At 28.6% G+C, this 16,444-nt stretch overlaps 1 protein-coding gene across 8 annotated transcripts in view; it reads right to left on the bottom strand.

Moving 5' to 3' along the window:
• Positions 1–16,444, bottom strand: part of LOC129614698 (rap guanine nucleotide exchange factor) — a 131,705-nt gene that overhangs the window by 74,467 nt on the left and 40,794 nt on the right. For 3 of the 8 annotated variants that reach the window (XM_055529530.1, XM_055529525.1, XM_055529528.1), the window contains exons 2-9: positions 14,459–15,971; positions 9,755–9,830; positions 8,784–9,680; positions 8,510–8,707; positions 5,164–8,451; positions 4,662–5,091; positions 4,348–4,584; positions 2,046–2,213 (exon numbers count right to left, since the gene is read on the bottom strand). In XM_055529530.1, coding sequence (XP_055385505.1) covers positions 2,046–2,213; positions 4,348–4,584; positions 4,662–5,091; positions 5,164–8,451; positions 8,510–8,707; positions 8,784–9,680; positions 9,755–9,830; positions 14,459–15,971 — 6,807 coding nt within the window. The remainder of the gene's footprint in view (positions 1–2,045; positions 2,214–4,347; positions 4,585–4,661; positions 5,092–5,163; positions 8,452–8,509; positions 8,708–8,783; positions 9,681–9,754; positions 9,831–14,458; positions 15,972–16,444) is intronic. The other 5 variants (XM_055529531.1, XM_055529533.1, XM_055529532.1 and 2 more) reach the window with 3 other exon arrangements.

Genomic DNA, 16,444 nt, shown 5'->3' with positions numbered 1-16,444 from the left:
TTAAATCAGTATCATACGAGAATTATATAAAGGGGTTATCGGCAACTAAGAAACCGAATTATACGTTTTAGAAAGCAACGAAGAGTACCAAGAGGCCGATAAAGCAAATCCCCCCGTTGAAAAAGCAGATGGATCATGTGCAAAAAACAACAGTGATAAAGCTGAACTATTTGTTGATCACTTAGAAGGAATTTTTCAACCAAATGAGCTGAATTCTAATATTTTTTTTATAGAAGATAGATGAAAGCACTATGGCTTTATTTAATGAAAAAGATATTTGCCAAGCGATAAAGTCGCTTAAACCAAATAACACACCAGGTTTTGATCTCATTACTATTGAGATATTAAGAGAGTTCCTCAGAAAGGTTATGACATTTTTGAGAAAATTAATAAATGCAGCAGTTAACCAGTCATTAGGAAAATTGCAATAGGAAAACCGGGGAAACTCTTGAATGAGGCAAAAACATATAGACCGATCTACTACTAATGACATCGAAATTTTTTGAAAAAAAAAACACGGCTGATGCCTATAATACAAAATAAGAAATTGATTCCAAACCATCAGTTTGGTTTTTGAACAAAGCATGCGACATTTGACCAAGCACACAGAATAACAAATATTGTGGAAAAAGCGTTAGAGGAAAGGCAAATATGTTCGACAATATTTCTGGACGTGTCCAAGGCGTTCGATTTAATTTGGCACGACGGTTTATTATTTAAACTTAAGAAATTGATACCTTTGCAATTCGTAGATTTACTTGAATCATATTTATCTGACAGGTTTATCAAACAGGCTATATTTATCTGACTTTGAATCAAACAGAACGACGAGTACTCTACGCTTAGGGAAATTAGGGCAATTATACGTGCTTTATACAAGTGATTTGCGTGATGTAGAGGGTGTAACTTTGGCTACATTTGCCGACGATACAGCAATATTTCCAGTGGGATCAAGTGTTGAAGAATTGACAAAAAAATTACAGGAAGCAATAATATAAGTAAATGGACAAATACATGAAAAATAAGGCTACCCACACCACAATTGAGTTTGAAGAGTGCTAAAGTATCAATGCGAAACACAGCGAAATACCTAGATATGACTTTGGATGTCAAGCTCAGATGGAAATCAAGATGTAAACAAGAAAAGATTAGAATTAGAAAACAAATATAGAGAAAACTAATGTAATATAAAACTGAGGGTTAGCCAGTTTAAATAGTTTAAGGAGTATGACTATCCAGGTGCGTTTTAGGTTGGGTTAAAGTCCCCACTATTGATAGGTCTGATGGACATGTTGAGTCCGCCAATCTTTGTCTTTCGATAATTTTTAACACCTGTATTAGAAAAAAAAAAGGTCGAAAAGGGTTCCATACTATGACGAAAGTAACGTGAGAAAGTTACGTGACAATACTATTAATATCATTAGTGATTTAGTGAACCAACAATATTCGCCCAATATTCTGTGTTAGTTGCGTACGTCACTGAGATAATAGCCAGTCACATCACCTCAAGTAGATAATAATTAGTAATACACCTCTTTAAGAATTTAAGCAATTATATTTTATTTTTTACGTTAATAATTCGTTAATCCAAATCATATTTTTCGTATCTTAATTGTTTAAAAATAAATTGATTATTATATTATTATTTTTATTTCACCCCAATTTTTAAAGACAATAATTTAAAGTGTATACACAATAATATAAACGTCAAGTTCAAAAAAAAAATCATAAATTATGAAATCAAGAAACGAAATCATTTATAATTAAGAGAAAAGACTAACAAAATTCGTATGCAATATAAAAATTAAAAAAATATTATATTATATAATATATTATATAGTTATATATATGCATATATATATATATATATATGTAAATATATATTATATATATATATATATATATATATAGATATAGAGATATATGCATATATATATGTTTATATATATATATATATATATATAATGTATATATGTATATACATTGTATAATACAATTTATGTACATAAATTGTAAATAAAAAAGAAAAAGACAGAGACACTTACCATGTGTTGATGAATGACGACGTTGCTGTAAGGTCGGTGATGGTGAATTATGGACTATTGATGAAGCTACATGATATAAACCGCTACTACTACTACTATCGGAGCAGTTTGAATGGATTTCGGCTTGTACACATGAACCATGACCACTATCATTTGATGTTACTGATCCTATTTTATTATTTTTATTATATAAATGTATATACACAATTAATATTATTTATATACATGCATAAAATGAATATCTTAATTACATAACTATACATAATTTATGATACATAATTATTTACAAAATATCATCATGTAAAAAATTTTACTTAAAAAAATTATCGAATATCTGCAACTAGTTTTTTAGTAAAATGAAAATATTTCAAATTATTTCAAATTGAATTTCGATTTATTTTCAATGACATTTTTTTATGTTAACAGGACATTTCTGCAAATGATCGTAAAATTTTATTTGAAAGGTATTTGAGAAGGTGAGTTACTATGTTCATTCACTCAAGTGGAATTTTAACTTGAAACAATTTAAATTAAAACAATTATCTTCTTTAATTTTCAATTGAAATTTCAACCATAGTACATGAACCAGTGGAACCTGAAGAAAATTTACAAAATACAAATTTATATACAGGGTGTCTCGTATCAAAGTGCACTGCTATGCACCTTTGTATAGGCCCTCATGAACTTTTAGACAAAACTTTTGTATAGAGACGATGTTCACAGCTCATTGAGCCTTACAATGTAATTCGGTTTTCGTAAAACGATTTTCATATTTACAGAAATGGAAAGAAATATGAAAATCGTTTCACGAAAATCGAATTGCAGATTTTTTACTTTTTAAAATTTCAAATAAAACTCCGTGCCTGATTAATAGGCGCATTATTAAATATGATTTGGAAAACCTAAAATAAGGGCTTTCTGATGAATATCTACATTAGTTTTAATCTGTTCAGACTTCAGAAACGAATGGCTTTAAAGTTCAAAAATTTGAAATTCATCTTTTCATTTTTAAAACAAGTTAATTTTGTATGTGACGCATTATATGTAAACTGAGCTTCATTTGAGTATATGATTTATCAAATTACCTGATCAAATTAAGGAGCTATTGAGAAAAATGGAATACTATCTTTCACAGGCACGAAGCTGTACTTGGAATTTTAAAAACAAAAAAATAAGTCGTTGCAACTCTGAACATATAGAACTGTGAACATCTTCAAACATACAAAAATTTTGTCTACTCATGAAGGCCTATACAATGCGAAATAGCAGTGCATTTTGATACGAGACATTGTATATCAGTATTACGAATTTAAATTCGTACAATACATTTATTAACAATATTATAAATATACTTTTGTGCAATTGTAAGATAATTTTCATTTTAAAAATTACAAAAATAAAAAAAAAAATAGATGAGTTTATTATCTACTCAGTACACATATTTCAATTATTGTAACACCGTATAACTAAATTTGCAACACTAGAACTCGAAAACTAAAATCTAAAATTGACTCTAAGTTAACATTTTAAAATTTTTTAAATATTCTCAAAATATTTCCAAATTTTAAGTATAAAATTTTTTAAGATTAAATAGAAATTAAGAGTCGCTTACATTTTAATTTGTCGAGATCAAGAAACAAAAACTGTAATAGTGATGATTAAAAAAAACAGTTAAAATATGGTAAATTTCCCTTATCAAATTAGCTATCTTAAATAGTCTAAAAATTGCCTAAATTTTGTATGCATACATATGTATCGGCATACTTTATCTTAAATCTTTTAAAAATATATATAAATATAATGTTTCATATGTATACAGCGTGTTCAAGACTCAATGGTATTCTTGAAGCAGGTTGATAGAATGACTTCTGACGAAAAAAAAAAGTTACATTTTACTTTTTGGACCCTCCTTCTCGGGTTATGGGAGCTCAAAGTATGAATATCTGAGTATGAAAATAATTACAGTCTAATTTTTACATTTTTTTATAATTCGGGAAATATGACAGGTACGCCTTGTATACCCATTTTAAAGCTGGTGAATCTCAATAAATTTTCCTTTAATAGCCAATTTACTAATAATTACACGTTACTTACCTATCGATTTTTTACAGGAAGAAAAGCTCTGTATTCTGAACTTCATTTTCATATAACATAATTTAGGGGTCCAAAAAGTAAAATGTCAATTGGTTTTTTTCGTTCGTCTGAACTCATTCTATCATTCTGCTTTGGGAATTCCATTGAGTCTCGAATACCCTGTATGTATACCCTGTAAGCGTATAAGCCCACACACAATTAGACTTACCTGCCAATGTAATATTTTTCCTTAACGGTAAATTACTTAAAGATGTTACACTACTACTTTCAGCTGATAGATCTACTGAAGGTAAAGGTGTTGGTGTATCAGAATGTGATCGTTCATGTATTCCTCTGGCGGCGCTTACAAGTACTGTACCAGCTGGTGAAACGATTCCGATACTGTTATTACCATTATTTGTAACATTTCCTGAGCCAGTCGTACCTTTATTTAAAAAAATATTTCCTTCTTTATTATTGGAATAAATAATTCAAAAGAATAATAGAAAAAGTAAAATATGAAAAAGTTTACAAATCACTTACTTGTACTACTACATGACCCCATTCGTCTATGTGATCCCGGTGATGGAGATGGTGATATTGAAGTATGTGAAAAAGGATGATGTAAATTTCCAACATTAACTAATGGTAATTGTATACTAGGATGACGTGGTTGATGCGGTCTTGTTTTTGTTGACTCAGATAATGATAATATTTTTTTAACTGCTTGTGGTGATGCTGTGCCAAACTTTGGTCCAACATTAGAAGCACCACCCAAACTACCTTTTTTACCTTCACTAGTTGAACTAGTTGAACTAGTTGTAGATAATGTAGGGGATGGATGACGTTTTCTTACAGTTGTAGTTGTATTTGGTGCAGAATTACATCCAATACTCCCACCACCCCCATGACCTCCCGTACTTGCTTCGCATTCCAACGAAAGATTGTGTAACACATCTTCGTCTGTCATAATCTAAATAATATAATCAAATTTGGAAAAAGAACGTGAAACAATTAAATTATAAATTTCCTTTTTTAATTTTACCTTCATATTATTTAAATATGCTTTGACCCGACGAACCATTTGAGCTTCTTCGAACATTTTCTTTGGATTAGGTGCTGCTGCTGATTTTTTTCTTCTTTTTACTGTTGCATTACCACCACCAACATACAACAAACTGGTAACACCACTCATTGTACCACCAATAACACTACCAACACCCACATTACTACCACTATTACTATTATTACCACTACTACTACCAGCACATGGTCCAGTTGATACTGACATTTGATTTAATGCAACCATTGCTGAACTTGGTGGTTGACCTTTAAATTCTAACATCGTTAATAAATCATAAGTTGAGCTGCACATATGTGTCAATAATCTAACTTCTTTGGCTATCATTCTTAATTTTTCAAAATTAATTAAATTTTCTACACGAGTATCGTTACCTAGATGAATAAATGTCAAATCTTTTTTCACAACCGGATAAAATGGAATGATTGGATGTTGAGCTAGAAGCTCAGCTGAAACCAATTGACGATATTTAGACATATTACGTGACGGATCCATTAAATCTTGTAAATCGTTAAACAATTTTTGATATTTCGTTGGTAATTTTTCCCACGTTTGCCTTAATCTTGAAACAGCTGCGTGGCCTAAACCAGATATTATAGCAAACATTGAATTAAAATTCCGGCATTCTTTGCAATGTCTTGCTATTTTTATGAATTGTTTTACAATTTTCATTCGTCTAACCATATTATGCTCTGAACATACCTCAGTTACAACCCAAAACATTTCACGATTAACTAATTCAGAGAACTGTTTTAACATTGGCGTGCCATAACGTGATTGTATTTCAAATAAATCATCAACATATTCGGTTGATTCAATTTGTCTAAATATTGCAAAATCTTGAAATGTTAACTGTATAGCCACTTCATTGGCATTGAGTTGAAGTAAATGTACAACTGATTCTCGTACTAAATCAGGTGCTAAATCATCAGGTACTAAAGTTTCTGTGATACCATTTGTTTTTAAATAATATCGAGCTGACAAACCAATACGCTCTGCTAAATTTTGTAAATGTTCTGGTAAACGACGCTGTTTAATCATACCGCCTTCACTAACAGATACTTCACATAACGAAAAATTAGATGAAGTTTCATGTATACCAAATTCTTGTAATGCTAGCATAACAACTTCATGTGCAGTTGTTTCCTTATTTATTAATAAATATTTGCAAGTTTGATCAGATTTATAAACCTTAAGCACATGTTCTGGATAATCACTTTGTCTTGTATCTTCATAATAAATTGTACCCGATTGATGTTGTGGTGTAAGAATTTGTTGTGCAGCAATACATGTATTTAATGAAACATTATTTGTGTTCATATTTGCCAAGGAATCAGTTTGAGAATTTTGATTAATTTCATTATCGTTATTACCAACAATCGTAACAGATTTTGATGCTACCGATGTTAAATCTGGATTACTGTGGCAATGATATAGTGAAGGGGTTGAGTTTTCACTTATATTATTCCTCATATTTGACGTTTGCATATTATTACTATTTGCACTGTTCATTTTATTGCTAGAATTATTGCTATTATTATTACTACGTGATCCTGGTAGAGATGCACCCGAACCTATAACTGAATTGGTTATTCCTTTGCTATCATTATTATTATTTCCTAATAAAGATGAATCTTCGTCATCGCAATTTGATCCTGGATTATTTATTTGTTGACCAGAGCTAGAGGAATTATTCTTTGGTAATAAATTCATTTTTATTAATGCTTTCTGTATCCTACGCTTTGGCCCCAATGTCATGAAACCACCTTTATTTGACGCAGAGCCTGATGATTGATTTGAATCTTTGCGTGTTGGATTATGCAAAAAATTTGATACAAAATTGCAGCTATTACTAGGATTGCCTTGACTTGATAAATCGCGAAATGACGACTGACAATAATCAACTTGATCTCCCGTTGCAGTCATTGAAGTTGATAATAATTCATGTGTCGATAGTCTAGCAACTGCAGCTGCTGTTTGCCTTGGGTCATTTGAATTTAATTTAGCTAAATCACTAACACAGATTCTATTTCTATTTGATCTTGATCTTGGTGATTTTGTATCAGATTGTTGTAACATTTCTTTAAATGCTAACAAATTACTTTTAACAGTTATACTTAAATGCGTTGATCCCATTAAAATTTCCATTGCTCTACTATGTGTTACATGCTCAAAACTTTGACCGTTCACTTCTAAAATTTGATCCCCTCTCTTTAAACCAACATCTTCAGCTTTCGTTTTACGTTCAATATGTGACACAAAAATACCATAACTACCCCGTTCTGTTGGGCCTATAATTTTGAAATTCAAGTCTTCATCACGCGACGAACGCGTTAATGTAACATTACGAGTTCGAGCTTTAGCTGCGCATGCTATATGTAACAGCCTTAACTGACCAGGCATTTGTTTTTGTTCCAAACCCATTTCAAAAGTTTCTAAAAATTCCATCATTTCAGGATCCATTTCAAAGTCTGTGAAATGATTATTCACCCAAAGCAAAATCACACGAGATACACGATCTCGAATTTCCATACCACTTGCATTTGTGTGCAATGGCGATGTATCTTCATTTTCAAACCACTGTAATAATTGTTTAGCCACTTCTTTTGGATTTTCAATAAATGTGCGATGGGTTAATAAAAAATCTTCAACATATGTTGGATCTGTCATAGAATTCTCCTCAATTAACTGTACCATTAACCGACTAATTGTGCCGCGTATAACAACGTGGCCCCGTCTGGAACTTGTACCAGCTGTATCTGGTCCAATTTGTCTTAGCTCGGTTACCATTACAACTTGACCATTTTCATCTTCATGTCTTTTAGTATTTTCTTCACCTTGGTGTTGTATTCGATAATAATCAGTTTGTGTAATACACACAAATTGACAATCATCACATTTTGTTCTCATAACCCCTCTATGATATAATTTATCCATTGTTGGTAATATACCAAAACTATCACCAACATGAAGTTCCTCTTTTTCACCATTTTTATGTTCTATTTCAACATGCCCGTTTATTAAAACAGACCACGAGTCTAATTCTTCGCCATCGCTCATAACCATTGTGCCAGCCTTATCAACTACCGCGAAAACCATAACTGAACATAAAGCTTTTCTTACAGCTAATGTCATATTTGTAAATGCTTTTAAACCTTGAGTTAATTCTAAAAGAGCTTCTATGTCATCTTCTGTTCTTTCAGATGGATCCTTTTCAAGACAATCACGTACAGCATCACGAACATTTAGACTCTACAAAAAAAAAGACAAGTAATTAGAATAATGCAAAATTCGACAAGAAAGTTCTTACATCCATGCTTTCTGCAAGATCTTCTTCATCAGAATCAACTACCGATTCTACCAAACCACTTAAATCAACTTCGTCGGTATCTAACGATGAACTATGAACAGAAGTCATAGTATCACTCCCACTATATGCCGAACTTGTATCACTAGAATGTGAACCCCTATTACATTTCTGGTATAATTCTGGACGATTTCCAGGAAGCTAAAGAAAAATATTTTGTATTTTATTTAAATTTTATATCATTTAGGTATGATAAAAAGTGAGAAAAACTACTCACCCCCGAATGCCTAATATGATGTGGATCCATGTTGACTGATTTAAAATTAATATTCGAGTTAATTGTATTCGATTGATTTATTCCACTGCTACTTGCACTAAAATTATTGATTGTGCATAAAATTGATGGTGTACTATTACGATGATGTTGCTGACTATTAGAATGTATACTTAGACAACCACTATTTATTGGTATTGAGAAAGTATTGAGATATTGATTTTTCTGTTGATTTTTTTCTTGATGTTGATGAAGTAATGAAGATTGAGATTGTTGTTGTTGCTGCTGTTGTTGTTGTTGATGATGGAACTGAGATAAATGTTGCTGTGGTTGTTGTTTAAGTAAATTAATATTACCACCACTAAACGAAGAATTTAAATTTGTTTCACTTGTATTTGTTGATGTACAGCTACCACTTAATATTAAATTTGATTTACTGCAATTTGATACTGGTGATAATAAAATTCCGGCTACTGAAGATATTGAAAGTGATCCAGCTGACGCTGGTGATATAATTGGTGACTGAGAATATGAATTTTGATTAGATGTATGTAATTGTTGCTGTACGCCGGTATTTTGTTGTTTATTATTTTTTTTAACTGCATTAATATTATTACAATTATTAATTGAATTTGATATTATTGTATTTGGCAATCCAGTTCCACCTGTGGCTCCAGCTGTAGGTGATGACACTGTCGCTGATGATGAAGCTGGATTAGATGGTGAATTACCATCAATATTTTGATTTTTAATAGATGTTGTTGAGCCGCTAATAGAATTTTTTATGATTCCACAGTTGTTTCTATTTAACTGTTGCTGCTGTTGATGTTGTTGTTGAAAAAAATGTGAAGTATTTATTAAATTTGTAGGTATAGATGATGAAATTTCGGGATATTCAACCTTAAATATTTTTTTGTTAATGTCATTACGATTTATATAACAGTAAATTGCGACAAAAAAAATTAAATACTAACCACAATCATTTCAGATGATTCCAAAACGAAACACTCGCTTGAACGCCGACAACTTCCACCATTTCTTTTACCAAAGCTGCAAAAAAGGGAAAAAATGGTACTGGATAAGTTTTTTTTTTTCTTTACATATAAAAAGATTTAATGGTATCATTGGATTTGAAAGTGTTTTGTAATAACAAAGAAAATTAATTAGAAATTTTAATTATTAAAGTTTTTATCATAAATTTAGACACGGTGATTCAGACATCAGTAACATAACATATACCATCATTTAGGGCATAAAAAATTACTTAAAGTTTTGTTCAGAACTAGGTGCCAAATCTCAACGGTTTCCGAGATTCAGGGATTTTACAACATTTTCAAAAAATTTCTTGCTTTTAAGGAAAAAGTTTTTTTTCCTTATAACTTCCTTTCCGTAAAAGATAGAAACTTCAAATAAGAAGTGTTTGAAAGGCTTGCTACAGGACTTGAAAGAAACATATTATTTTGTGTTTTATGTACTTTCGGAATACCAAGCTTTCGAACTTTGGAAAAAATTTAATTTTTCTCTTCTATTGAATTTTTATTTTTACAGAACTTTGTCTACTTTCTTAAGCTTTAATTTGAATCACTAAATGTTAAAAGATCTTGTATGGTATACGAGATAAAGGAAAAAAACTATTTGTAATTCAAGATTGAAAAGGCCTTAATAAAATGTGTAAGCTCAAAAAATTATCGTAATTTTTCAAAAATTATTTATTAGAAACATCAATCTTTTGCGGAAGGGAAGTTATAAGCAAACAAAAGTTGGACAAAAAGATATTTCTCTAAAATTCTTTAAAACCCCTGAACCTTTTAAACCGTTGAGATTTGACTCCTAGTTCTGAACAAATATTTTAGTCATTTTTGATGTCTTAAAATTTAAATGATGGTATATGTTATGTCACTGATTACTGAATCACTCTGTATATGTATTATATTTTAAAAATTCAAAAAATATTATGAATACTTTTCTTTATATAAAGTTATTTAAACTTCTTTTTTTTATGGTATTTAATGGGGATAATAACAATAATGGGTTAAAAGAAAAAAATATTACGCTAAGAGCAATGAACAGAAGGCATAAGAGCTGCCGTTAAATTCACACGTCATCTGGCATAAATTTGTCAAAAAAATCCAAAGAACCTGTGCGCGTAAAATTAAAATTTTACATTTTGCTGTAATGAATTTTTGTACAAAAAAGTAAAAACTTTTTTATATAATGTACTAGTTCGAAGCATTCGGAATTGAAAAATCGAATTTAACTAGAAAACCGAATACAATTTCTGTATTTTTAAATAAAATAAAATATATTATGTTTTTTTTTGACAACCAAATGCCGAATGTCGCATCTATTTAGCGCTAAATAATAAAAGTTTTCTTAATACAAATTTTTTTAATATTTATTTAAGAGAGGTTTAACTAAACAACATTTTTATAATAATATACTTTATAAAGAAAAAAAACGACTCAAGAATAAGTTTATAAATTTATTTGTACTTGAGAAAATTAAGTTTTTATATATGTTCTAAAGTATATTATATTTGTGATTAACTATAATTGGTAACAATAAAATATTGAAAGTAATCAATAAAATTTGCAAATAAAATTAAATCAATTTTAAAAAATAAGTAAAAAAAATTTACAAATATTTTTATATGTTAAACACCAGATGTGAGTGATAAATAACAAAAATAATTTAAGAATTTTAGATGACTCTATGTGATTGACACTGTCAGAATATAAAAAGTAAATATATATAGTATTCCAGAATTATGTGCTGATCATGGAGGTGAAGTCATACAAAATTCCATTCATTAAGAAATGAACAGTGAAAATGCCCATAATTGACTTTTTTTCATTTTGCAATCAATTTAAATATGACACACACATTTTCTGAACTGATTTCATATCAAAATGAAATTTTCCTTTTAAATGTGTAATTTCAAGTATTTTTCATATAACAACAATATTGCAATTGACCCTTTTATAGTCATGGGTTCCAATTAATCTCAATAATTAAAAATAAAAGAATCCACTATTTGTTATTTTGTAATTCACATCTCGTATTTAATTAATCATAAAAGATGTAATATAAAAATTTTCATTCCAATCAAAATTTGTAAAAATTGTAAAAATTTAAAAAATAAAAAGCAAAAAAATGTGTGTTAATATAATTAAAGTTGTAATAAAATTTTGTATATATTAGGTACATATAACCACATTAAAAATTTAAAATTATTGTAATTATGTAAGAATTAAACACAAAAATCTTTTTTAAATTTAAATCTGGGGAGTTATAAAATTTATAGAAAAAATGAACAGGTCAATAAAATATTTTCATCAACTACAAAAAAAAAACTCTCTTTATTTTTTTACAAGAGATTGGTTAGACAATACAACAGCCTCAAATAAGTGAAAAATCCGAAGGGAGGTAATGGTTAAAAATATCAAATAGTGATAAATTTCAGGAAAAACTTAAGTAGTCTATATTCAGTTGAATACAGCTTTATAAATTTTTCAATGCAATAAAAGCTGCTGGGGCAAGACAATTGATATTTATACCTAATACTGACTAATTTGCACTCCTTAAACTAAAAAAAAACAAAAGGTTTTTCTATTTCTCTATTTCATAAAAACAAACACCTTTTATTTTACACTTTCGAATTATATTTTTAAAATGATCGATAACTACAAAAGAGAATAATGGAAATATCTTCCCTTTAATATATTTATATATATATATATATAACAGTATATAATTTTAATATATATTCTCCCACATTCTGTTAGACGTACATACATATGTATATCACATTAAAATGTCTTCGCATAAAGTATTTCTGCTTTTGACAACACTTCAGCTATTCAAATACTGCCGCCTGCGGTGCAAAATTGTTTCCTTTATGTATTTCTAAATCAATTTCAATATAGTGACGTGACCAAAATAAATTTTTCTATCCCCCTCACCTCTGTTCCTTATACCGTAACGTGTGACTAACAGAATGTGAATGAATACTTTACAATTAAAAGTGATAATATAAGATTTTCCATAATTATACACATACATACATAGTTACTTACCTAATTCAGATCATTTTCGGTCTCTTATACTTATTATCACTGAATTAACAATTGATGATTTTATGAAATAAAACAAAAATAAAAAAAAAAAAAAAAAACAAATCATATATGATTTGTATATTATTTATTAACCCTTTCAAAAATTCAATTTCAAGGAAATTAACAACACACATATTAAAAATTTATGTGTATAATTCGAACCTACTTCAAAATCTGATAACATTCTGCTAAATGCCGAAAATTTTGAAATCAATTTAGAAACAAAAGATCGCAAGAGATCACAAATGAAACCTAGCTATCGCTTATTTGATATCGGTCTCTTATTTATTCCTCATTCCATTAATAACTTTTTTAATTTTGAATTTTCTAGTAGTTTTCGGCGTTGTAGCAAAAGTTACCGTATGTAGCAGTACCGAAATTGTGTTTTTTGTTTTGTTTTAGATATTTATGTTAAAAGAATATTCCAACATTCAAAACACTTATCATGATATGAAAAGAGTGTGTTACGTATAATTTGAAACAATTAAAGGAAAATTTTTGTCAAATGTCGCACTGTATTTTCATATAAAGCCCATATATACGAGTACATGATATCATGACGGAAAGTGTGTAGTTCGATAACAGAAGAGAGAAATTATATTTTTATACAATTATTTATTTAATTTTATTACAATATACAAGTTCAGAAAATTTCCAAATTATAAACTGACAGCTTATGTTATAATATATAACATTATATAAATAGATGTTCGATAATAACGAAGTCACATACTATACAATTATAAAACATCATATTTTATGAGCATTAACTTATTGGTTTCCAACCATATAACCATTCAAATAAACTTTCAAATACAAAATATTTGTTATTTTACGAAAAAAGAAAGATATAGCATATGGATTAATAGGAATAATGAATGAGTATTAAATATTTAATTCGAAATACAATGAAACATCTAAAATGCCTAGTTAAGTCCGAAGAAAATTTTAAAAAAGAGTGTAAAAAAAAACCAAAATATTTATTTTCGAATTTTGATTGATGAAAACACAATAAAAAAACAAAAAAAAAGTTGGATGGATAGAAGCAACAAGTTTTTATTTTATTTTTTTTTGTTTTTGTTTAGTCATACAAACATAAATGCATGTACATATGTATATAGAGAAAGGATAAAAAAATACAATAAGAATCATAAAAATAAAAAATGCAAAATTATTCTTCAACGTAACGTAAACTTTAATTTAATGTCACGTTGACATTTACACAATTAATTGCAGGGAATTTTAATTACGTACAATATTAATTTAAATAAATATTTATAAATGGTGTGTGCTTGTGTGTGTACAATCATATGCATATATATATAGGTATAGAAACACAACAACAAATTGTTTTTAAAATAGGGGAGAAGGGTAGGTAGGGTTGTGTTGATTTGTTTTTTTATAAAAATATTTTGTTGTCAGAAACACAACGAACGACATAATGCAAATAGATGCAAATAGATATAGAGAGCCATAGAATGAAGAAAGAGATGAAATTACATAAAAAAATATGTGTTATTGGTTTTGTTTTTTACACATATAACATTTGTTTTATGTTTTTACCCCATCGGATATTGCGGTGGCAATGATAAATTATTAGTAGTGGAAGTAGTAGCAGCAGCAGTAATAGAAGTAGTAACGGTAGTAGAAGCAGTATTATTACATGGTAAATTTTCATTATCAGCATCGGGAGTATCAACATCATCAATATATTGTTTAATATTATTAATACAGTCATCATTATTATCAGCATCATCATCATTTTTAATATTTAAAATTGATGTTGGCCGAATTTTATTTTGTTTATTTATATTACTGGTATCATCTTCGTTTTTAATATTAATTTTATCTTCATAAATATCTTCATTACGTACATCAATTTGATGAGATGGTACATAAAATTTAAAACCAATATTATGATATTTTTTATTTTCATTATCTTCATCATTATTCTCGCTATCATCATCATCATCATCATCATCATCATTATTATCGATATGCTTATTATCATCATAATAATCATTAGTATCAATATTTGAAGAATTATTATATTTATTAATTATTTTTGATGATGATGGTAATAATGAAGGATCCTTTATAATATTATCACAATTTTCAGAAATGGTTGTTGTTGGTGTAACAATTGTTGTTGTTATATCAGAATTAAATGATGTTTCAACAATGGTTGGTGTTGTTGATTGCATTTTTTTAGATGTTACTGTATTTAGACCCATTTTTGACTCTTTTAATATTTTTTCATCAGCTAATGATTTACCTCTTTTTAAATACCAATTTTTTGTTATACGTTTTGAGCCTTCAGTTATTGAATGACGTGATTGATATGATATTGAATGTCTACCACCATGATGCTGTTGTTGATATTGATGTTCATCATTTTTATTATCATAATATAGTGTTAATAACTGTGATTTTATTGGTGATAATGATGATGATGACGTTGATGTTGCTATTCCTGTTTCTGTTGTTGTTGTTTTTGATGTAGATGGTGGTGATTTTTTATTTTTTTGTAATTGTTGTTGTTGCGATTTTATTTTATCATTATTCTTTGATTGTAATATTTTTTTCGTTTTTATTGAATCATCATTTATGGTTAATATTGATAAATTTGATTGTTTTTTCATTTTAGACAATGATGATAACGATGTTGTTGTAGTATTAAATGATGATGATGGTGATGATGATGATTGTAATAATGTTGTAGATGTCGATGGGGATGATAGTGATCTAATATTACAATTAATATTATCATAATTATCTCTTGATCGTAATGGTGATGGTGATTGATTACGATATAAATTAAGATTTGTTAATTTATTAGTAATATATGTTGTATCAATATGTGGTGCTGTTGATTTACGATTACGACGGAAACGATTTGGATGGCATTCACCTCTTGTTGAATGGAATGAATTCCATCTTCTAATAATTTCCTGTGAACCCGCACTTGTTGCATTTGATTTGGATTTTGGTGATGATGATGTTGTTTTTGTTGTTGCTGTTGCTGTTGCTGCTGATAACGAATTTGATACTTTTGATGTTAATCCTTCTGCTGCTCCTATTTTTACTCATAATAATTATAAAGTTGAATTTCATTTTATTTTGATTTTTTTTTTTGGTTTTTTAAGCACATAAATACATATATACATATATATACACACATATTCATCGATATTTTCACCGACCGCATTGGATACAACAAGTCGAATTTTCAAGGAAAAGACATTTTTCCGTGATAGCATAAATAAACTTCTTTCGCTTTGTATAATTAAACTTCTTTCGTTAGTCGCTTTACTTAAGACTAATTTTCAATTTTTTTTTCATTTTTAAGAACATATTAAACATAGTTCTTTGTTAATATATAAATACAAGCTTCGTTTGATCAAATCATACTGACAGTACGACATTAAATTACTTTCTACAAGAAAATAACTCGATTTTTTTCTAATTTATTTTTTTGGTCATATCTAAGAAACTAATTGACTGAATTTCTTGAAATTTTATATGGGGCATTCTGCTGTTCAATAACAA

This window comes from Condylostylus longicornis, unplaced genomic scaffold, assembly GCF_029603195.1.
Source record: "Condylostylus longicornis isolate FDR11 unplaced genomic scaffold, ASM2960319v2 ptg000116l, whole genome shotgun sequence".
In the NCBI taxonomy this organism is placed as follows: Eukaryota; Metazoa; Arthropoda; class Insecta; order Diptera; family Dolichopodidae; genus Condylostylus; species Condylostylus longicornis.
The sequence above is the reverse complement of the archived record's forward strand: the minus strand, read 5'-3'. Positions and strand labels throughout refer to the sequence as shown.